The sequence below is a fragment of the Pan troglodytes genome, chromosome 5, assembly GCF_028858775.2.
Source record: "Pan troglodytes isolate AG18354 chromosome 5, NHGRI_mPanTro3-v2.0_pri, whole genome shotgun sequence".
Lineage (NCBI taxonomy): Eukaryota > Metazoa > Chordata > Mammalia > Primates > Hominidae > Pan > Pan troglodytes.
This window is the reverse complement of record NC_072403.2, coordinates 67,951,985-67,969,964: the sequence shown is the minus strand read 5'-3', so window position 1 is coordinate 67,969,964 and position 17,980 is coordinate 67,951,985. Positions and strand designations below refer to the sequence as shown.

The window sequence follows — 17,980 nt, the reverse complement described above, 5'->3', positions numbered from 1 at the left end:
ACTTGGACTCAGACCTCTCTGTTTAACCTGCGCTTTTCCCGCCCTCTCTCTCCTCTGCGCCTTAGCTGAAGACACAGAGAGCTCCACAAAACTGGGCATGCCTAATAGCCAGGGAAGGCTTGGGCTGCAAGAAGAAAGCGTTTGCACCTTCCGAGCTCCCTTCCCCTCTGCAGCTGCCTCCTGCCAGTCAGGCGACCCGACTTGCGCTACCGCCCAATGAGGGCCCGCGGCCTTCGCCAGCGCCCTGCCTCTCCTGGCACCACCACCAATGAGTGGTTGGCGGAGGTGGGCCGCGCCCTGTTCCCGCCTCTCCAGTTAAGGCCGCTGGTGTGAGCCGGGGCTCGGCGCGAGCGAGGGACGACGGAAGGGACGGGCAGGTGTGGGCGCGGGGCCACGCAGCCCGACGGCGGGAGTCGCAGGTGCTGGGTGCATGGGCCAGTGAGGACGCACAGAGATCCCTCGCCGCGCGGAGGAGGAGCAGCGCGGGAACCAGGCGCTGCCCCACGACCCTGCGTCCTAGCGAGCGGAACCTCGCGCTTCGCCCGGGGACAGTCCGAAGTCCGCGCTATGGAAGAGGAGAAATATTTACCTGAGCTGATGGCAGAGAAAGATAGCCTGGATCCATCTTTTGTGCATGCATCGCGCCTTTTGGCAGAAGGTAGGACTTGCCCCCACAGATGGGCACAAACCGCCGGCTGCCTATGTCACCCGCGGCTTGATTAGGGGAGTGAAGTTGGGGAGGGACTCCTCTCCCCGCCTTCGCAGAAACTGTCCCCCTGGAGATGCTCGCCTTAGAGCTCGGGCGGACAGACCCCGTTCTTGGGGCGGACAGCAGTGCTCCTTCTCCACGTCTTAATTTGGAGAAGACCAAAGCTACGGAGATCTAATGGCAGTGGCGATGTGACCTGTTAGGATCATTGATGGAGAAACCATAAAGTGTAACGCGGTCTACAGGGACATTTTCACTTCGCAGAGGGAAGGGAAAGCAGTTTGGAAGTAAATGGTGATAAATGTAGTGTTCTAAGAGCTTCGTAGCTACAGATCGGTATTTTTATTTTTATTTTTTGCTGCATTTAGGGAGTGATTTTTTGATACCCTTTAATCAAAGTCTATCCTATGGAAAGTGTTAGAATTAACCTATGCATTAAACTATGCATGTTCTTATATGTATGTTAATGTGGTAAGTAGAGGCTAAAGTGCTTATACATTTATTTGAAGTGTGATGATTGGGTACTCTGTGAGATATTGGTCCCTGGGAACACTCTATAATTGATCAACTGTTTTACCAAGTGTGCATTTTCTTTTGTGTACCTGTAATGTTAAAGGAGATTTCATTCCTAGAGGAACATATATGTCTTGTTTTTTGCATTGCTTTGAAAGGTTTTTTTTTTTTGAAAAAAGACACACGAACTTTATTAACCGAATTACTCCATTTATGTTATAATAATGCCATCTAAATACTAAAGACAGCTATGGTATCTGTAGTTACTTACCCATGCCTTTTTAAAACATCTGCAGATTTTTTAGATGAATGCTTCATTAATAATGAATTGCTTCATCATCAAATTGGTTACAATGCAGTTTTGTAGCTAAGGTTGTTACGGACTTACATACAGCAAAAAACTAAAACGGATAACTTCCTCTACCCAAGCTCCTCAGTATTAAAAGATTTTTTTTTGAGACTTAGTTGTACCAAGGAAGAATAAATTCTGCTCCTCAATATATGATTTAAATAGGCATTAGCTATATTTTTTATTTATGAATTGTTATTTATATTAACAATGAAGTGTAAGGTATTTTTCTATATTTAAATACTAAACAATTAGGAAAAGATTTATATTCAAAACATGGAACATGTTGAATAACTAAACTGTTTTCAGGGAAAAAGCTAGTTTTATAGATAAGTGGGAAGGTGAAATACAATTATGCCTACTACTTTCTTGGTAACTGAATGGAAAAAAATAGAAATTAAAGTGGAAAAGTAAAGTCAATAAAAATGAACTTTTTTTAACTTTCCCAAAAAAGACAACTACATAAAAATAATAGTAAAATAATGTGTTAATAGATGTTTAAGATTGTTTGAAATGATTTAAAAGGCAAGTCTTACCAGTCTTCAGTATCTTTAATATATTTTGAATAGTCTTCAATATATTTTCCAGAAGTTTCTTTATGTGGCTTATAATATGTCTTTAAAGTGAAAAAAAAAAGTTACAAATTGATCATTCTCTCTGACCCGCTAATTGGGGTTCTATTTGAGACAAGTGGCTCAAAGATTAATTCATCAGTCATTAATATGAGTTATTGTACTTGAAGACGGCCAAGCTAAATAAATGCATACAAGAAACTCTTAACAGAGTGCATACGTATTTCTGTGGCTGGTAAAACAGTCAGAGAATGCACTTGGTTCCTTAACATTTTATCTTTCCTAGGAACTTGATTTCTTGATATAATACTTAGAACATGTTCTGATGTACCTTGTAATTTGATTTTTTCCCAGCAGGGGGAAGCATGTCCTGCTTTTGTAAAGAATTAGAAGGAAAAGCTCCTAAATAGAGAAAAGCATCTAAGTAAGAAACAAAGAGGGTACCCAAATTTCAGAGAAATCAGAATGAGGAAAAGAGAATGGAGGTTATAATAATCTTGGAGTACATAAAGAGTTATGCAAAAGGATGCATAGGTTTTAGATTAGCTCTCTGTACCTGGGGCTCTTTACATGTGCTAATTAAAGAGTGTAAGATGATTGTTCTTGGAATCTCAATAATCTTAACGTATATTTTATGGTATAGATCTTTCATTATCTTTCCAAAGGCCAGTTGCCAAGATGTCCACGCTTAGTTTCAGATCTCTATAGAAGAGTATGGTTGAGATTATTTTATTTCTCATACCTGAGAATGCACTGATTGAAGGGAGTGGCTATAAATAAACCTGACATAGATATTCATTTGGAAAGAAGGTGCAAAGTACATTTCAGTCAGTACTGTGCAGACAGTGTCAAGCCTGAGTGAGTAGTAAAAATGATACAGATGATTCAGTTCTTCAGAATGATTTTCCGGAAGCTAATATATATAAAGGCAGTAATATAAACCAATGAGCTTTCATAATGATTTATTTTGCATTTTGATTGGTGATACAGGCAAATCAATGCTCAATTGACAGTGCTTCATGTAGAATTGAAGGCTGTGGGGTTGAAAGTACTAGTTGGATGTTTATTTGGGGTTTTTGGGGGGGTCCATTGTAGTTTGTTTTATTTCACTTGTTTCTGCTGTGTGTTTTCAATGAGAATGATTTCAGTTGATTGTTACTCAGAAGAGATCTTGAATAATGTAGTTTGAAGTTTGTTTATAATATGCTTAAATAATTAAAATAATGTTCATCCTGCGATTAAAATGTTGTTTAGTTATCCGCTTGTTATGGTAGGTGCTTTTGAATATGATAAAACAGCAAACTCAGGACTATCCTTAAAGTTCTACTCAGTGTCTGAATTTGGTTGCCAGATGAAATTACATAAGTTTATTTATATCTTTTCTACTTCTGAGAAGTGCATTAAACTGTGAATCTAGATACCTAGATTTGAATTCCACTTTAACCTCAACTGAATCTGGGTAAGCTTTCTTTCCCTGGGCCCAGTTTCCTTGTCTCTCAAATTAAGGAGTTGGACTAAGTGATGTATATGTTTTTTTGCAATTCTAATTAAGTCTCAGACTACTGATGATACAACGAAGTGATGTTTGTATATTCGGAACAAAAATTCAATGGCTGCACATTTTTGAAACTTTTTTCATTCTTTTCTAGTTTAATTATTAATAATATATTTATGGCACTAAAATGTAATTTGAGGCATATACTTTATTTTGGGCACTGGGGACAGATTTATGTTCTTAAGTCTATTGAACTACTATTAATGTTTGAGGCCAAAAATGTATATACATGAAAATATTATCTGGAAACATTCTGTGTCTTCTGACAGACATAGATCTGTTCAGATTTATATATTCAATTATGGTGATTCCATACTCCTAGGAGCATTATAAATTTTTGTCCAATTAAGAGATGTTTGGGGAAGATTTTCTAGCCTGAAATCTTTGCAAGCACTGAAAGAATCATAACCATTTTGGTTGACTCATTATATGACGATGTCAAATATTGCCAAATACTCCAGCAGTTCGAATGGTTTTCAAAAAGCTGTAGGCGCTATTTTCAAACTTTAGTGAAAAGTTTGACCTGCCATCTAGACTTGGCCTTTATTTCTGCAGATATAAATGAGATCTTAAAAATATTAAGAAAAGAGGGATTAATACTTACCTCAAATGCAAACTTGTGAGTTAACTACATTTAGATTATCAATAAGAACCATTTTTTAGTTTGATCGTGTTTCTTAAATATTTTTCATAAAGCTTGATAAGTTTTTTAATTAAGGAAAGTTATTAGTGTCATGTCTAAAACAGCTTCTGGTTAAAAAGTAGTGTTCCTGTGACTCTTTAAAGTGACTTTTCTTTTGATTAATGTAATCACCTTTTTCTCCCAATAGACTTGGGATAATCTTATGTTTCTTAAATACAAAACAAACATGGGCAAAAAATTAAATTCAAGTTATCTTTGATCTTCAATTAAGACAATTTATGATACAGTGGAAAATTTCTACTTTGACAAGAAAAAACACTTGGGAGTGATTATTGACACTTCTACCTACTGGGAAATATAGGATGTGTCATTTTTTTTTCCACCTCTCTGATACTCAGTTTCTTCATCTATATAACAGGAAAAGTAATACCTACCAGGCAGGGTTCTTTTAAGATGAAAAAACAAAAACAAAAACAAACAAACAAACAAAAAACAACTTCTGCTTGTGATGCTTGTGATAACATAAGCCGTATTTTAAAAATTTATTTTATTTTATTTTTGAGACAGAGCCTTGCGCTGTTGCCCAGGTTAGAGTGAAGTGGTGCGATTTTGGCTCACTGCAACCTCTGCCTCCTGGGTTCAAGCAATTCTCCTGCCTCAGCCTCCCAAGTAGCTGGGATTACAGGTGCGTGCCACCACACCCGGCTAATTTTTGTATTTTTAGTAGAGACGGGATTTCACCATGTTGGCCAGGCTGGTCTCAAACTCCTGACTTTGTGATTGACCTGCCTCATCCTCCCAAAGTGCTAGGATTACAGGCGTGAGCCACTGTGCCCGGCCAATAATTTTTATGTGTATAACAAAAATATAAGCAGAAATTAAACAAATATAACATGATGATGCACCTCAATTTGAGAAAATAAGTAAAATAAACACTGCCTTACTTTAGATTACTGCTGAGTTACATTTGAACTCATAAAGCAAATTATGAAATAAATTACCTTATGAAAAAGGATTACATTGAGGGTTTTAAAAATATCATATTTAGTAAATGATCACTTGTCAGTCTTTAACCATGAGCTTGATTAGCCCTGGTCCTATTTATTTCAAGAGTAATTTCAGACCTATTCAGGCTTCGTCTTAAACCCACATGTTCTTCACTCTCAGCAGGTGATTTCATCATCTGTTTTATTGGAGGAAATGGATATCTCTCTTCTGCTATTACTTAACCTCCTACCACCTAAAAACTTCCATAGCCATCGTCATTGTCTTTCATTCCCAGAAGACCAAATGTTTCTTTTCTTCAGGGTTGACTTGCCATCCATATCCTTGACCCAAATGCTCTTCATCTCTGGACTCATTCTGTAGTTAAATCCTTTATTTGTATCTCCTACTCTTTCTCCCGATCGACTCTTTCTTTATAGCAGCTGTCAACATGATTCAATGTGAATAATTTGAAGAAATAGAATACTTCTTTCCCTTGCCACAAATATTAGAAAATAATCTCTCTTGACATTTGTCCTTCCTTGTTTCCTTCAAACTTCTGATAATACTAGTATATACTAGCTGCCTCACTTTCTTAATTTACCTTTTTAGAATTATTCGGTTTGGCTTCTGTCTTCATCACTGTCCTGAAACTGATGACCCTAGTGACAGAATAATCTCATATTGCCAAATCGAGTAAATTTTTTCTGACCCCTTATCAAGTCTCTTGGCTGCACTTTCCACTGTTGACCTTCTTCTGATTTCTTTCCACCTTTCTTGTCTTCTGGGCACTATATTCTACTGGTTTTACTTCCTTTTTTGACCGTTTCTTGCCCTCATCATCATTCATTTCCCTCCTTCCCACACCAACACACACAATGCTGTCACAATAATTCATTTAAAGTTAAAGTCTCACCATGTCACGCTTCTTAATAATTTCCATTGCCTGAAAGGCGTAGTCCATACCCCTTGACGTTCTTATAATATGCTTACCTCTCCAGAAGCATCTCTTCAGCCTTTCTGCTTAATTTCTCTCAGGTATACCAAACTGCTTATAATTCACTCTCTACACTCCCTTGACATTCCCATACCTATTCACAGAAAGCTAGATATTTTCCCCTCATTCCCATAACGAACGCCTCTAGATCACTGTTCAAACTGTTATTTTAGAATGATCAGGTTGTGCCTGTCTCTCTCACTAGAGAAACAGCTCCTCTCTGTCTCCTCTTGAGGAGCAGAACTAAGTCTTTTTCATCATTATATTAGCAGCACTTTTCACAGTGCCTGGTATGTGATGGTGCCAGGCAGAGGCCAAACAGGCTTTTCTCCATCAGATTTGAGAACCAGCCCCCTGTTGGCCCCTCTGCTACCTCTTCCGCATGTGAGTAACACTTGCTCTTCTCTCTGTCCTCTCCTATCTCTAAGGTGTTGCACATGCTAGGACCTCACTTTAGAATGCCCTTTCTAGCTTCTCTCCATGGTTATAATTTATCTTCATCCAATAAAACTGAGTACTGCTATTCCTTCTTCTAGTAAGCCTTTCATAATGGCTTCTCATCTAATTCATTATAAATTAAGTGCACTTCTGGTTATATTTTCAACCTATCCACCACTACTACATTGCAACATGCAATTCTTTTTGATCTTGGTTGTCTCCCCCTCTAAGCTTGAGGGCCATACTATGACTTCTGTCTTTGAATTTTTAATGCTTGCCTTCAGTCTTATATGTAGAAGGCCTCAATAAATGTTTCTTAACTGAATGATGCTGACCTCATATCTTCCTTTTTCTCCTACCATGTGTTTAGAAGATATCTCCAGAAACAATTTTTCAGTAATTCTGTCACTTATAATGATAATACTAATTCAGTCATATTTTATCTTTGCATAATTCAAAACCTCAGGAGGCCACTTCGAAAGTTTCCATTTGTTTTTAAGTCAATTTTGAAAAATTATTCGTATGCAGGAAGTTGGAAAGATAGTACAGAGAAGTCCTTCTTTACTCTGTGAGGTATCTGAGAATCTGCCCATTTGTTTCTTTGTTGTTTGGATTGAGGCTTTGTGTGTGTCTGCTTTTTATTTATTTTTATTTATTTATTTATTTATTTTTTGAGATGGAGTCTGGCTCTGTCACCCAGGCTGGAGTGCAGTGGCGCAATCTCAGCTCACTGCAAGCTCTGCCTCCCGGATTCAGGCCATTCTCCTGCCTCAGCCTCCTGAGTAGCTGGGACTACAGGCACCCGCCACCACGCCTGGCTAATTTTTTGTATTTTTAGTAGAGACAGGGTTTCACCGTGTTAACCAGGATGGTCTCGATCTCCTGACCTCGTGATCCGCCCACCTTGGCCTCCCAAAGTGCTGGGATTACAGACGTGAGCCACCACGCCTGGCCGTGTCTGCTTTTAATACTTCTGAGTTGCTGGCTTTTCTAGCACTCAGTCTGGCACATACGCGGCACAAAGAAAATCAAAGAAAACCATTGAAATGTCATTCCCGAATCTTGTGGTACTGAGACAATTGGCCTCCTTTTTTCCATTTTCTAGAAAAGAAAGTCTTCTTATGTTTATCTGTAATGTCCCATCCCCATTCATTTATGTGTTTTAATTTATATTTTTATGAAATTTTCTTTTGATTGACTATTAGGCCTTGTACATTAATATTAATATTTCATTAACTAGTTATATAGGAATGAGCATTACCACGATAAATTCATCTAGATAATGGACACAGTAGTATTCTCTATATTTATCTAATTTTAAGGTTTTTTTATGGCCTGGTACCTGAGAATGGGAACATAACTGATCATTATTCTCAGTTTCTCTTTATATACACAGTCTATAGTGTAGCTGTTTGTTCCCACAGCAGCTGTACAAGGGGAGGAAGTGAGGTTTGCAGGTAGTTTTTAGAAACCCCTGGAAATAACTGTGTAGTATCATCAGCTTTCCTTTTGCACTTATTTGAGCACTGAATTTGATCTTTCTTTTTGGTTTGGCTATATTATGAGAAATATATCTTCATTGGAATTATATTCTGACATCAGTTTGATTTTTTAAAGCTATAAACCGTGTAATATTTAATATATTTCATAGATCAAAATTTGGTACTATTCCCCACAAACTGCTGAATTCCAATAAAATAAACTGAATTTGGAAATTTTTTTAGAGGTGGAATAACCACTAATAGTTGATATTCTACATTAATGTTAGCAAATATCCATATTATATGTCTTCCTCATCTTCTCAAGTGCAGAGTTCTGTAGTGATTGCATCTTTTATTTGCCAAATACTTGTGAGGTCATGGCCAAGCATCCTCTTGCTCCATTGTTATTAACTTTTTTGGAGGAAAGAAGTCATTTTTAGCACATCCTCCATTTGACTCATGAACAGTACTTCCAAAAAGATTTTGCAGTATGGAGAGATAATAAACAATCATAAAAGCATTAGGCTATTTACCTTATATTTTAGTTATAGTTTGGAGGATTAATTCCATCAGACTAGTACTCTACTGCATTTGACTACACAATCACATGTGCCCTTGAATGTGTGTTGTTAAAAACTGCATACGGGCCGGGCGCAGTGGCTCACGCTTGTAATCCCAGCACTTTGGGAGGCCGAGGCAGGTGGATCACAAGGTCAGGAGATCGAGGCCATCCTGCCTAACACGGTGAAACCCCATCTCTACTAAAAATACAAAAAATTTAGCCAGGCATGGTGGCGGGCGCCTGTAGTCCCAGCTACTTGGGAGGCTGAGGCAGGAGAATGGTGTGAACCCAGGAGGTGGAGGTTGCAGTGAGCCGAGATCACGCCACTGCACTCCAGCTTGGGTGACAGAGCGAGACTCCGTCTCAAAAACAAAACAAAACAAAACAAAACAAAAACAACAGAAAAACCCAAAAAACTGCATATGATATGTGCTATTAATAAATGAAGTATCAAATGTTTAATTTATGGGGTTTATAATCTATAGGGGATTCAACTACATATATAGACAGATATTTATATATATATACATATATGATATAAATAAGTATATGGAAGGTCTGATAGATTTTACAGAAATTTTAGAGACCACTGATATAGGAATTCAGAGAAAGTCATAACTGGTGTTGTTTATGGTAATGAGAGATTTATCATTATTACCATTATTATCATCTCAACATTTATTGTGAGTTTACTCTTTGCCAGACACTGTACTAGACGATGCATTACCACAAGTAATCTACCCACCAACCTTATTGTGTAGTTATTAGCATTAGTTTTACAAATTAAACAAATTAAGGCTTAGATAAATTAATTTATATCAGGTCTCACAGCAAAGAAATTGTAAAGTTGAAACCCAGGCCTTTTCACCTAGACGCCACGTGTGACCATTACACCACATTGTCTCCTGTGATAGAGACCCAATGTTAGGCTTTGAAAGAATGTCAGCTATTAGTATGCCCATTTTATCTAGAAGATCAATGTTGTTGTTGCCATTAACTTCTAAAATATGTTTCTGAATACAAATATTGGATGAATTATTATATGATATCATAAAATATAAGTATAGCTTATAAAAGTCAAATAAATTTATAAATGGGGGAATTTACCTTAGTATAGATCAAGACAGCCTACTACATTTTCTGAATGACTTATATTGACTGCTTCTTAGAGAGCTTAGTGATGTGGTGGCAGAGCAGAGGGAACATTTCAGACTTCTTTGGACCCAAAAAGTGATTGGATAATTTTGTGTGGTTTGCTGAGGCATTTTTTTTTCCCACATTTTTTAGAGAACTGCTTACATTTGCTGAATTCTTCTAGAAACAAAGAACAACTGTAGGCCCTCTCTTGGGTCTTGAGGCAGTCAGGGTTTTGTTTAACATTTAGAAGTGAGCAAATTTTACGTTTGATCAGAAACGGAAGGCAATATAGCTTGATTTAAATGTTATCTGTATGTTCTGAGGTATTAGAATTTAATAACTTTGAAACAGATTGGCTGGTGTTATTATACTGTTATCAGAAATGCCACGATCGATGTCTGTTTCCTTTAAAACATTAAAGATTAGATTTTACTCTTCTTACAGAAAACCAGAATAAGTGTGTTTTCTCTAGAGCATAGATATTTTTAGCAGGTTCATAGCGTTGTATGCTAGATAATCATGAGCCCTGACTGCAACTCAGGAGAGGGAGCGTCTGTGATAGAAACACAATAAAGAGGCTGAATGAGAAGAAATTTGTTTAATTTTGAGAAGAAGAAAGGGATGACTCAAGTAATGGCTGCTTTTTTGGAACATATACAGTGGCTTAGGTCTTTATATTCTGAGAGGCAGCTAATATTGTCCCTATTTTATAGGAAAAGATAAAAAGGAAGATTACAAGGTAGTACAATCCATTTGGATTTTTTAAAAAGCAGTAAATCAGAGGTTAGGCAAATGTCCAATAAAAGTGTGAAGGAGTGTCAAAAAGCAGCCATTATACATTGAAACATCAAACAATATTAAAGAACATAACTTGTTTAAGGGAGTAGCAAAATCTTGCTTTGATAAACTTTTAGAAGAGTGAACTAACTAGGTTACTTTAGAAATTGTTTCCTTTAAAATAATTTTCTCCAGGAAATTTAAGGAATTGTTTTCTGGAATTTGATTTACATCCACCAGTACATTCATTTTATAAAAGAGTATTATAAAATGCAAACAGTAGATGAATGACTAAATAATAGAATACATTTACCATGATGTTTATTCCTGAAAATGATAAATGGAAAGACATTAGTAAGTGTAAAATTGGATTAAGAATCATCCATGTCTCCAGACAGTTTTAAGTTTTTTTTCTGGCAAAAAGTAGAAGCCACTTTTTTATCCATCCAAGACCTTGTGGAAAAGGGGGCCTTTAAGGAATTGTGGGAAGATGAAAGAACATTTGGTATGCTAAGGCAGATGGCATTTTATTATGATATTGCTTTGGAATGTACTTCAGTATGATAAATGGTTATGTATTAAGCTAGTCTTCTGAAATTACTGAAAGATTGGATATTGTGTCATCTCTACATAGGAAAAATCTGTTAGAATAAAACATTATGATAATTAAAAGCAATTTAATTAAGTCAGATAAGTATTTGGAATGAGTTTCAGTAAACCAAATGGTTTCCCTTTGAGTAAAATGAGTGGAATATATATATGTGTGTGTGTGTGTGTGTATTTGATGAGCGATATATGTATATATTGTGTTTGTTAAGCATACGTTAATTGGGAATCAAAGAGAAGCAATACAGACTTGACCCAATTGGTTCTTATTGTTTGTGTTTTTCATTACTATCTGAGATTTACATTTAGTTTGAGGAAGGGGAAGGAGATACATAAAAATCTACATAATACAATGATAAGAGAAGTAGATAATGCTTTAGGAGTTTGGGGCAGGACACCTAAACAAGCCTATGGAGATGAAAGGCTTCCATAGGAAGGGGCATATTAGTTGAGATTCTACAAATAAGTAGAATATGACCAGGATTCAGTGATGAAGCAGCTGTAAATTGGAGAGAATTATACATGGATATGGTAAACAACATCTCTAAAATCTGGTAAGAAAGAGAATATTTATTCAAATTGGTAGAAGTTAAGCATCATTGGCGACATAGTAAAGGAGAAAGAATCAAGAAGAGTGTGTCTAGAGAGTGGTAGAGGCTTATCACACATACCTTGTAAAATATGTTAAGAATTTTGGATTTTATGCTACAAGCAATGGTAAGTCATTGAAAGGTATTAAAAAGGGGCAAGTGTGATGGAGTTTTATTTAAAGTATGATGTAGCTGCATTGCTGGAGACTGGATTGGATAGGTATAAGACATGGGCAGGCCATCAGGTAGCTACAGCAACAGTTCGAGAGAGAAGTTACAGTGGCCTGGATTCAAATAACGATATCATAGACAGGGAAAAGTAGACAGATCTAGGGAGGCTGAGGCGGGCAGATCACGAGGTCAGGAGTTCAAGACCAGCCTGACCAATATGGTTAAACCCCGTGTCTACTAAAAATACAAAAATTAGCCAGGTGTGGTGGCACACGCCTGTAGTCCCTACTACTCAGGAGACTGAGGCAGGAGAATTGATTGAACCCAGAAGGCGGAGGTTAGAGTGAGCTGAGATCGCGCCACTGCACTCCAGCCTGGGTGACAGAGACTCCATTTCAAAAAAAAAAAAAAAGAATTCAAGTAAAATGTAAAGTGTTGGGTGGGATAGAGGGGCTGAAAAATAAAGGGTGGTCAAGTTGGCTATCTAGGTTGCTCATTGGTAATTAGTTAATGACAGTGTCAGTTACTGAGATATTTATTAAAAGAAGGTTAATGCTGAGTTCAGTTGGATACACACTGAAGGGACTGTGAAGTGTTCAAGTAAAAATGCAAGTGGAGAGCTGGGTCTGGAGAAAGATGGTGCTGCAGACAATGGTTTACGTTTTACTAGCATCTAGGTGATAATTGACCTTTGGAGTAGAAGAGATCACCCTGAGAGAGCATATAAAGTGCAATAGAAAGGAGACTTAGGATAAAACTCTGAGGAATAACAGTATTTAAGGGAAAGACAGGAGAAAACTCATCTTCAAAGTTGACTAAAAGGACTTTACTAGAATGTAGGTAGGAAAGACCAAGTAATTTCAGTATCGGGTAAATAGGGTATTTGAAGAATGAAGGATTTGTTCAATATTTTCAAATGTTGCAGTAGATCAAGTAAGACAGGGATTAAGAGCCTCTAATGGATTTGGCAACAAAGAACAGACTGAGAGAAGGGTTGGACAAAATCCCTTATTTCTGCAAGTTGAAGAATGAATAGGAAGTGAGGTTATGAGAGAAGGTAGGCGAACTCGCTGAAGAACTTTGACTTCATAGGGGAGGAGAGCTAGGAGTAAGTAATATGTTGAACTGTATGAAATTGATAATATTTCATCATTTTGACCTGAAAAAATAGCAATTTTGTGTGATTTAATTTATAAATGGGGACAGTAAAATGAGAGAGGCATTTGAGGGTAGTGGCTGAAAACAGATGCTGAAGCTAGTCTCCCTAAGTCCATTATTTCTTCCTAGAATTAAAGACCCATGTTATTCTGAGTGAGGTACTTTAACTTATGTATCCCTTTTTTTCCTCATGTGCAAACTGCGTACAGTCTTAGTTCTAAACTGAAAAGGTAATGACAGCTGCATATTGTTTCTTTTGCTCACTGTAAACTACATCAGTACTCCTGTAGTCTCCTATTCTCTATATCTCCATTCTTCATCCTGTCTACTTCCACCTTTCTAACTTGCTCAGTGTAATGTGGAACATCCTTTTACAAAACTACATACGATATTATAAAATTGTGAAATTAATTCTGACTCCTTTTATAGGACTGTTCTTGGAATCCTGAATCTTTTCCTCTCTCAAATCCATTGTAGGAATCTGCTTTCTCCTTTGACAATTCTTACTGACATTTTGGCATATGTGATTTTGCTGACCACTCACTGCCAACATCTTGATACTTTTTTCCTTTGTATTTTTCCTCCAATACTCAATACAGAAATTTACTGCCTCCATTGGGGTCAGTGAAGCTATGATCCATGGTGAGCATGAGATGGAATGCCTCAGTGGGCATGCTGTTGGATCCTTACTGCTTCTTGTAATGTGAGCATTTCTCTTACTGAGGATATAGTATGAAAAGATAAATGTATTATCTTTCAACGCAGCCTGCTACATAGGTCTGTTTCAGTATTGGAGGAAATCATGACTGTGTTGTACCTAAGAAAAAGGATGTGCTTGTGTATCATTTCAAATACAGTCATTTGTTGCTCAGTGCCAAAGATCTATTCTGAGAAATGTGTCATTAGGCGATTTCATCATTGTGTGAACATCAGAAAGTGTACTCACACAAACCTAAATGGAATACCTACCACACACCCAGTCTGTGTGGTACAGTTATTGTTCCTAGGCTACAAAGCTGTACAGCATGTTACTGTATTGATTACTGCAGGCAATTGTAACACAATGGTATTTGTATACCTAAACATAGAAAAAGTACAGTAAATATACAGTATAAAAGATAAATAGTGGTACACTTATATAGGGCATTTACCATGAATGGAGCTTGCGGGACTGGAAGTTGCTCTGGGTGAGTTAGTCAGTAGTGGTAAGTGAAGGTGAAGGTCGAGGACATTACTGTACACTACTGTAGACTTTATAAACACTGTAAGTTAGACTGCACTACATTTATTTTTTAAAAATTATTCAATAATAAATTAATGGCTAACTATAACTTTTTTACTTTATAAGCTTTTTAATTTTTAAAAGCTTTTTGACTTTTTGCAATTAGCTAAACAGTATCTTTATATCTACATTCTGTAAGCTTTTTAGATTTTTAAATTTATTATTATTATTTTTTTACTCTTTAAACTTTTTTGTTAAATAAGACCCAGCTACACACATTAGCCTAGGACTATACAAGATCAGGATCATCAATTTCACAGTCATCCACCACCCTACATCTTGTCCTACTGGGAGGTCTTCAGGGGTGATAACACATAGGGAACTGTCATCATCTATGATAATCATATCTCCCTCTGGAATATCTCCTGATGGACCTGCCTGAGCCTGTTTAACAAGTAATTTTTAAAATATGTAAGTTGAGGAGCATATTCTAAAATAACAGTAAAAAGTATTGTATAATACATACATAAAATAGTAACACATTTATTATTATCAAGTATTATGAACTTTACATGATTGTGTGTGCTATACTTTTATACTACTGGCAGCATAGTAGGTTTGCTAACACCGGCATCACCACAAACACATGAGTAATGCATTGTGCTAGATATTAGGATGGCTAAACCTTAGGAGTTTTTCAGCTCCATTATAATCCTGTGGGACCACGATGTTGTATGTGGTTTATTGTTGATTGAAACAACATTATGTGGCATATGACTATATATACACACAGGCATACATATTTATTCATACATACACATACCTGTGTGTATATATGTATGTATACTATATATATACTTAAGGTTAAACGTAACTTTCTGACACATTTATTATAATTTGTGTGTGTATATGGAATTTGTTTGTGGATTTACCAGGTCATTATATAAAATGCATTTCTTACTGTGGAATATGGTAAAAAATGCTGAAAGCTACCGTTATAGTAGAAAAAACATGGTAGGTAAATTCAAAATATTACTGTTTGAGTGCCAGATCTGCTAACCTGGTAGCTTTGTGACAGTGGGCCAATTTCTAAATCTCTTTGAGCCTTTCTTTCCTCATCTATGACATAGGTTCTTACCAATGATCTCATAGGTCATCCAGTCTTCGTGAATCCTATGCAAGTATATATGCCATATTCATCTGATAGCAGAAATTAATAAAGATTTTTTTCCTTATCTACTTTGCTTTGGTTTTCTTACTTTAAAAAAGTTGAGGTAAAATATATCAACAGTGAAATGCAGTTTTTAAGTATAAAACTTAATGAGTTTTGGTAATTGTATAGTCTCGTGTGAACAATACCCGTGGCAAAGTAGAGAACATTTCTATCAGCCCAGAGACTTCCCTCGTGACCCCTTTCCATAACCTGCTGTCTCAGTCTTTTTTGTATTGCTATAAAGGAATACTCAAGGCTGGGTAATTTATAAAGAAAATAGGTTTATTTGGCTTACAGTTCTGCAGGCTGCACAGGAAGCATAATACCAGCATCTGCTTCTGGCAGGACCTCAGGAAGCTTCCAATCATGGCAGAAATGGAAGAGGAGCTGATGTGTCACATGGCGAGAGAGAGAAAGGTGGGCGGGGGGTGGGTGGGGGAGAGAGAGAGAGAGAGAGAGAGAAAGAGATGGGGTTCCACACCCTTTTAAACAACCAGCTGTTGTGTGAACTCATAGAGTGAGAACTTATTCTTTACTGTAGGAAAGGCACCAAGCCATTAATGAGGGATCCACTCCCATGGATCCAAACACCTCCCAGCAGGCTCCAACTCCAACATTGTGGATCACATTTTAACATAAGATTTTGGAGGGGACAAATATTCAAACTATATCACCTCCATTTCCTTTAGGAACCACCTATTCTGATTTCTGTTATTAGAGAAAATTTTGTTCTTCAACTTCATATGAGTGGAATAATGTAGTATATATTCTTCCTTTTTTCTTAGGTTCAGTATATCTTTGACAGTCATCCATGTTGTTGCATTTATTAATAGTTTATTTCTTTTATGGCTGAGAAGTAGAAGTACACTGTTGACCAAATATGTCCCATTTTGTTTATTCAGTATCATGACTGTACATATGGGCTCCTTTCAGTGTTAGCTGATTATAGATAAGTTGTTATAAAAGTTCATGTACAGGATTTTTATAGACATGTTTTCTTTGCATGGAGTGTAATTGCTGGGTCTTAGAGCATATATATGCTTAACCTTTTATTATAATATATGGAATTGCCGAACAGTTTTCTAGAATGCTTATACTATCTCACTGTCTTACCAGTGATGTATGAAAATTCTGGCTGTTGCATTTCCTTGCCAACATTTGAAGTTCTCAGTCTTTTTAACAACAGCCACTTCAGTGGTTTGCAGTGGTAACTTACTGTGGTTTTGATTTGCATCTCCTTGAATATTAATATTGAAGAGCATGCTTTCATGTGCTTTTGGGGGGGCTCATTTATATGTATTCTTATTTGAAATGAGTGCCTAGAATGCTGAGAAAAATTTTTAATTGGATTGTGGGTCTTTTATTCTTGTTGCAGTTATTTGTGTTCTGGGTTTGCATTGTTTGTTACAAATATGTTTTGTGATATTTTTTCCCTAATATGTGGCTCAGCTTTTAATATTTTCATCTTTCAAAGAGGAGAAGTTATTAATTTTGCTGAAGTCAATTTATAATTTTTTCATACTTAGTCCTATGTGTGTCCTCTCTAAGAAATCTTTGCCTATATCAAGGTCACAGAGTTATTCTCAATATTTTCTTCTAGAAGCTTTATGGTTTTAGCTTTTAAGTATAGGTTTATGTCCCATCTAGATATAATTTTTGTATGTGTTGTCAAGATAGTCAAAGTATTTAATTGGAATATCCAGTTGTTCCAGAATCATTTGCTGAAAAAAATTTTCTCTGCCCAATGCTGTGTTTAAATTGTTCAAAAATACAGTGTAAATACAATGAAGGTTTGTGTTTAAATATATGAAATCTGGCAAAATAAATTTTATAGTGTTTTATGAATATATGAATTGTTTTTCAATATTGACCCTCTGCATGACTGTTTTAATTCTGAAGGAGACAGTGACTCTATTGAGATTATTAAGCATGATATTTGTTTATAATGTACTTTAAATTTATACATAGCTATGTAATCCTATCTAGTAAATCCTAAGCACTGCACTGTCCTGAGTAGCAAAGTAGGCTCTGGTGTGAAAAAACATTGAAGAAACATTTTTTCATCTATTAACACATTAAACATTTCCATGAAAAAGGACCATATAAGCTTAGACAGTATGTTGTATGGTTTTTACACTTTTTCAAGAAAACAATATATTTTATACAAACAGAATTGGCATCCGCACCCTTGGTAGAGTAGATGTACTTATAGACTAACAACTGAGACCTACATCTGCATCCACGATGATAGCTCATCTTTATATCTTCATCTTCAGGGGCGTGTTAGCGGCCAGCATTGCTGT

The 17,980-nt window shown here is 36.5% G+C and overlaps 1 protein-coding gene across 14 annotated transcripts in view; it reads left to right on the top strand.

The window, feature by feature from the left end:
• Positions 1–295: 295 nt before the first annotated feature.
• KHDRBS2 (KH RNA binding domain containing, signal transduction associated 2) overlaps positions 296–17,980 on the top strand; it is a 687,327-nt gene continuing 669,642 nt past the window's right edge. For 8 of the 14 annotated variants that reach the window (XR_008548534.2, XR_010158053.1, XR_677075.5 and 5 more), the window contains exon 1: positions 317–658. Coding sequence is in view for 6 of the 14 variants with exons in the window: in XM_016955743.4 (XP_016811232.1) it covers positions 568–658 (91 nt within the window). In the remaining 8 variants the exon portion in view is untranslated. Of the gene's footprint in view, positions 659–17,980 lie in introns of all 14 variants that reach the window. The other 6 variants (XR_001718489.4, XR_010158052.1, XR_677073.5 and 3 more) reach the window with 1 other exon arrangement.